Here is an 11,262-nt window from a genome sequence, read left to right as displayed (position 1 = left end):
TGGCTCCGGTGCAGCCACCCTGGGGAGCATGAGGGTCTGGGGGCTGCCTGCTGCCATGGTGGGTAAGACCCATGGCCCCCCAGAGCCCTGGAATGTCTGCTCCCTGGGACTCTTCTCTGGGGGCGTCCTGTACCTCACAAGAGGGGCTGGTCTCCACAGCTCTTCTACTGTCCAGTGCAGTGAGTCAGGTTCTTCCCAGTTCCTCTCAGTCTTCGACTTGTCCATGTGCAGCCTCTTGAAGGAAGGACATGGGGCATGTCCTGGGGGCCCAGGCAGGTGTGAGTGTGCTGTGCCCATGTCTCAGCTTTGCCTGTCCTCGGGGAGCATGTTCTTCCCCTCTCATCCCCCAGCTCTGAGCCCCCACAGGGACAGACAGGGCTGGTGCTGGGTGCCGTGTCCTCTCATTGGAGATCCTGAGTGGAGTCGAGGGAGGTGACGTCCGGAACGAGGCTCATTGTTGGCACCTCCCGAGCCCACCGCATCCTCCCGCAGGAGCCCTTGGGGGATGGGGGCGATAGGGCAGCCCCAGCTGGGACTCGCTGTCGGTGTCCCCAGAACCCACCGCCGCTTTTCGGCTCTGCAGGTCTTTCAGTGCAGGGGTGAGGTCGGGGGTACACGTGCCACGCCCCGCCGCATCCCCCTGGCTGCGCAGTCACACACCGAGTCGCACACGGTGTCCCCGCGCGCACACCGGTGCCAGGTGCCACGTGCCCGCGCGTCTGGCGGTGCCGCCGCTGCGGTCGCGCTCCTCACGCACACGGGGCCGCGCGCTTCCCCACTGCCCTCATCCCGCTCGCCGCCGCGGCCCGCACCCTTCGGCGCTCGGCTACCCGCGCCTGGCCGGGCGGGGGCGGGGCCTGCATACTGATGAGCGCGCGGCCCCATTGTGCGCGGCGACGCCCGGGCCCCGCCTCCCGGCCCCGCCCCCCGCGGAGCTGCGGCCGCGCGCGGCTGAAGATCCCGCGCAGCCTCCGCGCAGCCGCGCGCGCCCCGCGCCGCCAGGGCCATCTTGGGCCGCCGCCGCGGTGAGAGCGGGAGCGCCGGGCGGGGGGACGGGGCGGAAGGCGGGCGGGGCTGGCGGTGCCCCCGCGGGCCCCCTCCGCCGTGCCGGGGGTGGTGGGGGTGGTTGCCATGGCAATGGGGGGACCCGGCCCCGGGGCCTGTCCCTGCGGTGCCGCCGGGGAAGGAGCGGAGGGGGCTGTCACCTCCGGCGAGGGGCGCCGGGGGCCGGTGCTTCCGCGGTGGCGGCTCCCGGGAGCCGGGGCAGGCCCGCCGCGGGTGTTCCCCTCTCCTTGTCTTTCCTCGCGGCGACCCCGTCTCCGCCGCCCTCCCGCGGCGCCGGGAGGAACCGAAAGCGCCGGTGACCCCCGCGGCCCCCCGCTGGCGGGCCCGGCTGGAAATACCCCGGGCAGCGGGGCGCAGTGCCGGGCCGGGGGCCGCGTCCCTTCCCCGGGAAGTCCCCGTGGTTTCCCCCGCCCACAGGCGCGGGGGAAGCCCCCGACGCCCGCCGCCCCGGGGAGCTTTGACGCCGCGGTGGCCGGCGCGGAGCGGGGGGGCGGCCCGGAGCGGGGGCGGCGCGTGCCGGCCGGTGCCCCGTGCCAGCCACGGGCCGGACGCCGAGCCCCGGCCGCGGAGGCTGGGGGGTCGCGAAGCCTACGGGCTGCCCCCCCGCCCCGGCCTCTCCGGGGGCGGCCGCCCCTCACCCGCCGCTCCACTGCTTCCCGCAGCCCCAGTGACAGACGGTGCCGCCGTCCCGCAGTGCCCGCCGCGGCCTCGGAAGACCCAGCCCACACCCGCTGATGAGCTCCATGAATCCCATGAAACCCTCGCTGCCGCCTGCGCCCCACGGGTGGGCGCCGGGGCAGCGTTCCTCCATCCATCCATCCATCCATCCATCCATCCATCCATCCATCCATCCATCCATCCATTCCTCAATCCCTCCATCCCTCCCTCCATCCTTCCATCCATGCATCTATCCATCCCCTTGTCTGTCCCTCCATCCCTTCCATTCTTCATCTCTCCATTTCTTCAATTCCTCCATCCCTCCGTCCGTCCATCCCTCTGTCCTTCATCTTCATTAATTTGTTTTTCTTTCTAGTGATGGTTCATTTGCATACGAGGCTGTTCCTTGGCAACCAAGCACCAATCAGCCGCCGGGATCCCTCTCCGTGGTAACCACTGTCTGGGGTGTCAGCAACCCCTCCCAGAGCCAGGTACCAGCAGCACCCCCACCCCAGGCATCCCCCACACCTGGATGCTACTGCCCCTGCCTGACCCACTGCCTCCCATTGCGCCCTCCAGGTTTTTGGCAGCCCCATGGGCCCTGGGGGAAGCAGCTCCAGCACCCCACTGCTGCCTGGCATGGCAGGCACCAGCTCGGGCATGAGCTCCCCACCATTCCTGCCACAGCAGCCCTTTGCTGAAGGGGCCCCAGGGAAGGGCTATGTGCAGCCCAGTGTCTATGGGCGCAACACCTACTCCAATGGGCCAGGCTTCGCTGCCAGGTAAGGCCAGCCCTGTTCTTTGTGGCCTGGCATGTGCCCTGCTGCAGGGAGAGCCACTGCATTCCCCTTACTGCTTCTCTGTTCTTCAGCTACAATGGTGGCCCGAGTGGCCCTGGAGGGATGGGGCTCGCCTCGCATGCCAGCCGGGCCACTGCTGATTTCACCCAGGCAGCAGCAGCTGCTGCTGTGGCTGCTGCCGCTGCCACAGCCACAGCCACAGCCACGGCGACGGTGGCGGCACTGCAGGAGAAACAGAGCCAGGAGCTGAGCCAGTATGGTGCGGTAAGAACCTGGATGTGGCAGAACTGGGGAGCTGACAGCCCCCCTGGCCTGCTCTGACCCTTCTCTCTTTGTTGCTGCAGATGGGCACAGGGCAGTCTTTCAGCAACCAGTTCCTGCCCCATGCTGGACCCCGTGGCCCCAACAGCATGAGCCCAGCTGGCATGGCAGGTGTTGTGGCCCCTTCTGGTGTCTCTCCTGTGAGCATGAGCCCAGTGCGGGCGCCCGGGACTGGCCCCCTCTATGGTGGGCAGCGAGTGCCTCAGCACACCTACCCTGGACCTCCCCAGAGCCAGCAGCTGCCCCGCCAGGGCCTCAAGCGGGGGTACTCCAATGAGGTGAGTGCCGCGTTGGTGAGGGCTATGGCATGTGGTTGGGCCCCTTTCCCACTGGTGCTGACTCCCTGGCCCCACAGGGGTACCCACCGCAGCAGTACCTCCAGGGCGGGCAGTACGCTGCAGCTGGTGCCCAGTATGCCCCCAGCGCCCCCCAGTCCTCCGCTCCGTCCCCCTCATACCCTGGCCACAGGCTGCAGCAGAGTGTGGGCCAGTACCTCTCCACTTCAGTCAGTGCTGGACCCTATTACAAGGTACCACAGGGGAACGTGGGCAAGGGGTGGAGGTCTGGGTGTCCACCATGCCTTGGTGCCAGCCCCTGGAGACCCTTCTCCTCCCATAGCCACCTGACCAGTTCAATGGGCAGAGCGCCAGCTTCAGCACCTACAGCCAAGCAGCCGTCAATGGGGTGAGTGTGGCAGCGGGCGGCGCGGGGGCTCTGCTGGCCTGGCTGGACGCTGAGGGCACGTGCTGCCTCTACAGCCGGGCCGGTCACTGCCGGGCTACCCCAGCTCGCCGCTGGCCGGGAACCCCACGCCGCCCATGACACCAGGCAGTGGCATCCCCACCTATGCGTCCCCTGGGCAGGATGTCAAGTCACCCTTCCTGGCAGACATGAAGCCCAGCGTTGCCCCCCTGCACCCATCCCCTTCAGGTGGGTGTCCCTGCTGCGGGTGATCTCTGCGGGGACTTTTGCAGAGATCACCCCCCGTGTGTACCGTGCAGACCTCGCTCCTGACAGCTCCCTGGCCTTTTCCCCTTAAATGGAAGGTGGGAGGGAATTCAGAGAAGAGGCGTGGCCACTGCCGGGGTTTGGGGGCTGATTGAGGCAGGAGTGGGCTGCCTGTGATTAGTGGGAGGGGCTTGCTAAAAGGGTGTGGCCTCAGGGGGCGGGGCTTTATAGGAGTGCTGATTTGGTGGGGGCTTCTGCTTTTAGGGTGGATCGGGAGGGGCTTGGCTATGGTGCGATTTCCTGGAGCGAGCGGGAGGAATGTGCGGTGGGGTGGGCTTCCTCCAGAGGGGTGGGAGAGGGGTGGTCCCCAGGGGTGGGGCCGCTTTCGGTGGGAGGGGCTTCCTGTATTGCCCGGGGCGCGGTGTCCAGGGTGGGCAGGGTCGCGTAGGTTGGGCTCCCTGCAAGGTGGGTCCTTGTTCGGTGGGCGGAGCGCGGCTGGGGCGTGGCCAGGGTGTGGCTGACGCCCGGGGAAGGTGTCCTTTCCCTGATGGCGGCGTCCCGCAGGGCCGGCCCCCGGCGAAGAGTTGCGGCTGACCTTCCCGGTGCGGGACGGCGTGGTTTTGGAGCCCTTCCGCCTGCAGCACAACCTGGCTGTCAGCAACCACGTCTTCCAGCTCCGTGACTCTGTCTACAAAACCCTCATGATGAGGTGGGGATGCTGGGGGGCATCTTCTGGAGTGTCACACAGTGCTGCTCGGGGCTGCTCTATGGCACCGTGTGCTGTGGAGTGGGGCTATGCTTGCAGCACATCTGGGCACTGCGTGTGCCATGTGGCACGGGGATGTGTGGTCTGGTATGGCTGGGCACAGCACTGTCCCTGCATCACGGTGTGAAGTGTGGCTTGGCACAGCCGTACTGCCGTGGTTCAGCGTGGTGTCATGGTGTTTGGCACGTTGTGGCACAGCCTGGTGCTTTGGGGCATGGCTTGGCATGGCACAGCATGGTGGGATGTGGTGTGGCCTGGCACAGTGCTGTGCTGCTGTTGGGGTTTGTCACAGTGCCATATGACTCAGTGTAACATGGAATGGCTTAGCACTGCATGGTTTTGCATGGCTCAGAGCAGGGAGCAGCACGGTGTGGTGACACATGTGGACACACCCCCTGCCCACAACCTGCCTGTCCCCAGGCCTGACCTGGAGCTGCAGTTCAAGTGCTACCACCACGAGGACCGGCAGATGAACACCAACTGGCCGGCCTCCGTGCAGGTGAGCGTCAATGCCACGCCGCTCACCATCGAGCGTGGTGACAACAAGACCTCCCACAAGCCACTCTACCTGAAGCACGTTTGCCAGCCTGGCAGAAACACTATCCAGATCACTGTCACCGCCTGCTGCTGTGTGAGTCACCAGGAGGGTACCAGGAGAGGGAGGGTGCTGGCTGGGGCCGCAGCTCAGCCTCCTGTCTCTCCACAGTCCCACCTGTTCGTCCTGCAGCTGGTGCACCGGCCCTCGGTGCGCTCGGTGCTGCAGGGGCTTATCAAGAAGCGCCTGCTCCCTGCTGAGCACTGCATCACCAAAAGTGAGCACCTGGGGCTTAGCAGGATGCACTGTGGCAGGGAGGCCACAGCAGGATGGGGGTAATGCTGCAGTGTTGCCCAGGTGCCACCATGGTGCCACCCCCGTCCCAGGGTCCTGGTTCTGACCCTTGGTGCCCCTCGCCCTCACTTTCCCAGTCAAGCGCAACTTCAGCAGTGGGACCATCCCAGGGACACCAGGGCCCAATGGTGAGGATGGTGTGGAGCAGACAGCCATCAAGGTGTCCCTCAAATGCCCTATCACCTTCCGGAGGATCCAGCTTCCAGCCAGGGGTCATGACTGCCGGCACATACAGGTAGGGCGTGGTGATGACAGGGTGCTGTATCCAGTATCCTGCCTCTTCCATCTCAACTGCTGCTCTCCCCACAGTGCTTTGACCTGGAGTCATACCTGCAGCTCAACTGTGAGAGGGGAACATGGCGGTGTCCTGTCTGCAAGTGAGTGGGGTCTGCAATGGGGCCATGCCCTGTTGTCCCTGCCTGCAGGGCATGGGTGTGTGTTTCACTACCTGTGGGGAATCTATTTCCTGCCCTGGGAGAGGAACAGTTCTTGCCTTAGGGGGAGGTTCCTGTCTGGTGGGGGTTCCCATACCTCAATCTGTTCTCTCTCTGCCTGCAGTAAGACGGCCCTGCTGGAGGGGCTGGAGGTTGACCAGTACATGCTGGGCATCCTGATCTACATTCAGAAGTAAGTGCCTTCCCGTTGGCTGTCTGTCCCTCCATGCCTAGTCCTGTGCCACCCCAGGGGTGGCTGTGCAGCCAGTGCCCCCAGCCTCACCTCCCCTGTGGTCCTGCTGTCCCCAGTTCAGAGCATGAGGAGATCACCATCGACCCGACCTGCAGCTGGAAACCCGTCCCTATGAAACCTGACGTCCACATCAAGGAGGAGCCGGAGGGGCCAGCGCTGAAGCGGTGCCGGACACTCAGTCCTGCACACATGGTGCTGCCCAACATCATGGAGATGATTGCGGCCCTGGGGCCTGGCTCTGTGCCCTTCCCAGCATTGTCACAACCTCCAGTGGGGGCTACCACCGACTACGGCACCCCGGGTACGGGGGGCACCCATGGGGGACAGGACTGAACCCCATCCCTGTGTGTGTGTCCCCCAATTGCCCCATTTCCTCTCACAGGTTCCAGCTTTCTGGGTCCTGGGGGCTTCCAAGAGCCTTTTGCTGCCCCTGGTGTCCCTGGCCCCTCAACGCTGAGTGACTTCACACCAGGCCCCTCCTCCATCTCCTACCAGCCCAACATCCCAGGCAGCCTTCTGGCCCCTGAGAAGCCTCCTGTGCCCACTCTGCCTGCACAGGTCAGCTGGGCTATAGGTGGAGGGACTCCCCACAAACCCTCATGTCTCACTCTGTGTGGGCTGGGGGGTCCCGGGGGAGGGAGGGTCTCATGACTATGCTCTTTCCGCACACTCCCCAGCTTCCCCCAGCGGGACGAATGGAGCCATCCCACCCCGTGGTGCAGACGGGGCTGCACAGTGCTCCCTCGGGCAGCCAGCCCAGCTCCACGCTGCACTCTCGGGGCGCAGGGGTACGGCCGCCCCTGGGAGCCCCGGCCCACACCGCCGACCTCGTCTTCCCCCCCGCACCCAGCATGGCCGCGGCGGGCGATGGCTCCGAGGCTGCCCTCGACGTGAGTACTCAGGGGGGTGGACAAGGGTCCGGCCGCTGGCTCGGGACCCCAGCTGCTGCAGGGGGGTGGGCAGAAGCTGCGGGGAGCCGATCATCACACACTGCCACCCCCAGCTCCTGCCTGAGCTGACGAATCCTGACGAGCTGCTCTCCTACCTGGGGCCCCCTGACCTCCCCAGCAGCAGCAACGATGACCTCCTCTCTCTCTTCGAGAATAACTGAGCCATCCTCGCCCCCCTCCCGGGGCTGGGGGGCAGCACTGTGTGCCCCTGCCCGCTGCAGAGCTGGGACCCCCCACCGTGGGGGCTTTCTCAAAGGGCTGCGATGGGACAGAGGGGCTGAGCCCCCCCAGAAGCACAAGGCTGTACATAGTGTAGAAACACTACTGCTCCCCCGAGACTCCCCATATTTAAAGGCAAGTGCGGGGCTGCCCGTGCCCCCCTATCAATGTGCAAATGCTGCTGCCCCTTTTAACCGCACGGGTCTGGCATGGGGTGTGGAGCTCAGCTCCCCCTGCCCCGCGACGAGCTGCCCTGTATGTCCCCGATGGCTATTAAAGGATCCTTCTGCAGGGTCACGCGTGTCCCCCATCTTTTGTCATCCCGCTGTGGGGCTGGCCCCGCCACCACTCTGAGCGCGCAGGGGAGGCCCTCGGGTGGCGGGAGGATCCAGGCCTCTGTACGGGCAGAGGGGGGAGGTGTGTCTCGAGTAGCGAGGGAATCCTGCCCTATCGCCGAGCAGCGGCGGCCGGGCTGGGCGGTGAACCGGACCTGTGGCGTCAATCATTAACCGGGGCCGGCTGGGCGGTGCTGCAGTCCGACGGCGGAGGAGGACAATCGGGTGTCTCCGCACGTTAGAGGGTGGGCGGCTACGGCTGGGCCGCAGCTCCAAGCCCCAGAGGCCCTGGTGCCGCCGCATCCCCCGAGACTCCCCTCACGGCTGCCCAGCGCCGCGCCCGCCTCCCCTGCGCCATCCCGCCACTCCTCGCTCTCCGCACGGCGCATGCGCGCCGCGCCCTGCCCAGCGCCGGACTGCGGCCCCCACCCCGCCCGCGCTTTTTTCCCCCTTCCCCCCCCTTTCAAAGGCGGTACCGCCGATTGGTTGCCTGCCCCGCCACTCCGCCACTCTGCCAGCGGCCGTTGGTCGGCTCTGCGAGGGAGGCGGGCCCTCATCAACCCTATATAAGGGGCGGCGGGGGACTGCGCTCCTTCTGCTGCGCTGCGCCCGCCGTACGGACGAGTGTCTGCTGCCCTGCTCGTGTGTCGCCATGGCCAACCCCGTCGTCTTCTTCGATATCGCCGCTAATAACGAGCCCCTGGGTCGCGTCACCTTCGAGGTGGGCGCGGGAGGCGGCCGGGGAGGGGCGGTGGGCGCCGCTGCCGTTTCCTCGCCGGGCGCGCCGGGCCGGTGGGGGGTCAGCCGGCGCCGCGCGTGCGCGGCGGGGGCGCGTTGGTGGCTGCGGGGCTGGGGCGCCCCCGGCCCGGTGGGGCGAACAAAGGGCCCCGAGCGTCGCGCTCGGACGGCTCCAGGAGCGGCGGCGCGGTGCCAGCCCAGGGCGCGCCATCGCCCGAGGCAGTCCATGCGCACCTGGTCCGGTGCCGCTGGATCCCCGTTACCGCCGGCCTCGCTGCCGCCGCGTTCCCGCCGCGCCTCCGCTCCGCCCCGGGCCGGGGGGGGCGCGGCAGTTCCCCCCAACTGCGGGTTGCGGCCGTGGCGGCTCCGCCGCCATTTTATCGCAAGGCCCCCGGAGCATCGGGATAAGCCGCGTCGAGCTCCCGGGCGGTGCTGCTCGAGTCTGGGGATGTCGGCGGGGAGTGCCGGCAACCTGATCACTGCGGGATTGTCGCTGGAGGGCGAAGCATTTCTCACCCCGCCCGGGGCGCAGAGCATCCCTGGCACGGCCGGGCCTGCTCCGGGCGCCGCGGCTGCTGCGGATTCGGGGCCGCGCTCCCCCACGGGCGGCGCATCCAGCCCAAAATCCTCCCGAAGCGTTGGGAGGCGGCGCGCACGCCCCGCCCAGGAAGTCTTGGGCACATTAATGTTTAATTTAATCCAGGCCAGCAGAATGAACCCTTCTCTGCACCGCTGGTGAGATGAGCGCCGCTGCATCTGTTAGTTCAGAGCTTGCAGATAACGGTGTGAGACGGGGAGGAATCTAGAGCTGCTGGCACGGCCCAGAAGCCCCCACCCGGTGGGGGTCCCTGGGCTCCGAGCAGTGTCTGGACTGGCCTCTGAGAGTGGGGGGCAGTGGCCAGCCCGGATTTGACAAATGCCTTTCCTGTCTTTACAGCTCTTTGCAGACAAGGTGCCGAAGACAGCAGGTTGGTAAAACAACTTTGGCTCCACGGCGACTGTACTGAGCCCCAAACTCAACAAATCTGTTCATGGTGGGGTTTTATTTCCTTTGCAGAAAACTTCCGTGCTCTGAGCACTGGTGAGAAGGGATTTGGCTACAAGGGGTCCTGCTTCCACAGAATCATTCCTGGGTTCATGTGCCAGGTGCGTGGTGCTCCTGCTGTGGTGGGTGGGTAGGTGGGTACGTGAGGCAGTCTGGCACTCAGGTAGGTTTTGGAGATGGATTGGTTCTGCCATTTGCCTGCACCCAGTTCCAGAGTGTTCTGCACCCATGCCCTGAAATACTGCCTTTTCACAGGGTGGTGACTTCACACGCCACAATGGCACTGGAGGCAAATCCATCTATGGGGAGAAGTTCCCAGATGAGAACTTCATCCTGAAGCACACGGGTCCTGGTATCCTGTCGATGGCCAATGCTGGCCCCAACACGAACGGTTCCCAGTTCTTCATCTGCACTGCCAAGACCGAGTGGTGAGTCGTGGGCTGTGGGAGGAGGAGCTTGGGGGTCTGCATCTGGGAGATGTCCTGTGTTGGGGGATATGGGACCGGCTGTGACTGGTGGTTCTCCGCAGGCTGGATGGCAAGCATGTTGTCTTCGGCCGCGTCAAGGAGGGGATGAATGTGGTGGAGGCCATGGAGCGCTGCGGCTCCAAAGATGGCAAAACAAGCAAGAAGATCACCATCACCGACTGTGGGCAGCTCTCGTAAACCCTTCTCTCACCGACTGACGGCTCCTCAGGCAGCCTGGGCGCCACAGCCCGCTGCAGCTCACCCGCTCCCACCCCAGTCCTGATGTACTGCTGCGTTTCTACTGGGTCACGGTCCCACTGGGCCGCAGTTACCTTCGAATCTAAATAAAACGAGTTAAATTACACACACCATAGCCGTTCCCTTCTGTCGCTAGCTGGGGAGGGCAGGGTTTGGCACTGGTGGGGGAGGGAATAGAAGGTGCTGAGGGGCAGGAGGACCCCTGCTGGTGGGGTGGTTACACCAGGCACCCCAGGAGGATCCACAGGGAAGAGAGTAAGCTGGTCTGAGGACTGAACTGATCCATGGGGGGTCCTTAGTGTTTTAGCTGGGGAAGGGTTCTGTTCCTTCAACCACTGCCCTGCGCCTGTAAGTATGGGAGGGGCAGTGGCACTCAGCGACCAGCAGCAAACCCAGATGACTCTGCTCCTGGTCTGTGTTTATCATTCTGCCTTTATTATGAAACCACTGATTGCCCCCTGAAGCCATCCAGGAGTGGGTTCTGTTTCTGTGAGGGCTGAAGGGCTCTGGGCTGGTACTGCAGTGCGCATCTGGTTGAGTTGGGCAGCTGTGGGGCTCAGGTGGAGGCAAGTGTGTTGTGTGCCTACCTAGGTTGGGAGGGGCTGGTTCCCTGATGCTCTGGGAGATGAACTGGTTTTCCAGGCACTGGTGAGGACTGCTGGTTCCTGACCCAGCTCTTAAAGGTGCTGGGGCAAGCAGCCCAGCTGTTCAGGGGCAGGAGAGGGCTGCTGGTGTCTGAGTGGTTCACACCTTCTCCATCCTACCTTTAGGGAGAAAGGGTGCCTGCTGATAGCTGAGAGTCTGGTCCATATGGGTGGAGGCAGGACATTCTGCTGGGGTGCTGAACTGGTGAATTGCTGGAACTCCCAGGACAGTTTCTCTACAGCCAGTACAAGGGAGGAAGAGAGATTGTCTTTGTGCTCCTGAAACAGGTGAGGCACTTCATCAATGCCCCTCTGTCTCTGCAGACCAGCACTGCCAGTGAACTGGGAAATGACAAGGAAATGCTCCATGTAAGGTTCCTACACATGGATCATGTGCATTGAGCTTTGTCTGCATCTCTGGGTGACTGTGCCTCATGAGGCTGACCCCTTGACACGTGTCTGGGGTCTTTGTT

General features: G+C 65.0%; 2 protein-coding genes across 4 annotated transcripts; both read left to right on the top strand.

The window, feature by feature from the left end:
* Positions 1-852: 852 nt before the first annotated feature.
* On the top strand, positions 853-7,599 carry ZMIZ2 (zinc finger MIZ-type containing 2). 3 transcript variants are annotated; one of them, XM_064730946.1, is made up of 19 exons: positions 939-1,025; positions 1,728-1,849; positions 2,099-2,213; positions 2,302-2,504; positions 2,594-2,786; positions 2,867-3,121; positions 3,199-3,372; positions 3,462-3,527; positions 3,602-3,773; positions 4,356-4,500; positions 4,978-5,188; positions 5,264-5,369; positions 5,524-5,681; positions 5,756-5,823; positions 6,005-6,073; positions 6,190-6,434; positions 6,516-6,691; positions 6,811-7,023; positions 7,137-7,599. In XM_064730946.1, exons 2-19 carry the CDS (start codon positions 1,800-1,802, stop codon positions 7,242-7,244), a joined length of 2,727 nt encoding a protein of 908 aa, XP_064587016.1. In that variant the 5' UTR covers positions 939-1,025; positions 1,728-1,799; the 3' UTR covers positions 7,245-7,599. The 3 variants fall into 3 exon arrangements, with proteins under 3 accessions (XP_064587015.1, XP_064587013.1, XP_064587016.1); XM_064730945.1 differs by lacking the exon at positions 1,728-1,849 and having other exon boundaries at positions 853-1,025; positions 6,549-6,691; XM_064730943.1 differs by lacking the exon at positions 1,728-1,849 and having other exon boundaries at positions 853-1,025.
* A 604-nt stretch (positions 7,600-8,203) lies between these two features.
* Positions 8,204-10,251, top strand: PPIA (peptidylprolyl isomerase A). The gene is made up of 5 exons (XM_064730949.1): positions 8,204-8,358; positions 9,313-9,343; positions 9,433-9,521; positions 9,676-9,848; positions 9,950-10,251. Exons 1-5 carry the CDS (start codon positions 8,290-8,292, stop codon positions 10,083-10,085), a joined length of 498 nt encoding a protein of 165 aa, XP_064587019.1. The 5' UTR covers positions 8,204-8,289; the 3' UTR covers positions 10,086-10,251.
* The last annotated feature ends 1,011 nt before the right edge of the window (positions 10,252-11,262 follow it).

Source organism: Zonotrichia leucophrys, chromosome 22, assembly GCF_028769735.1.
Source record: "Zonotrichia leucophrys gambelii isolate GWCS_2022_RI chromosome 22, RI_Zleu_2.0, whole genome shotgun sequence".
NCBI lineage: Eukaryota > Metazoa > Chordata > Aves > Passeriformes > Passerellidae > Zonotrichia > Zonotrichia leucophrys.
The sequence above is the reverse complement of the archived record's forward strand: the minus strand, read 5'-3'. Positions and strand labels throughout refer to the sequence as shown.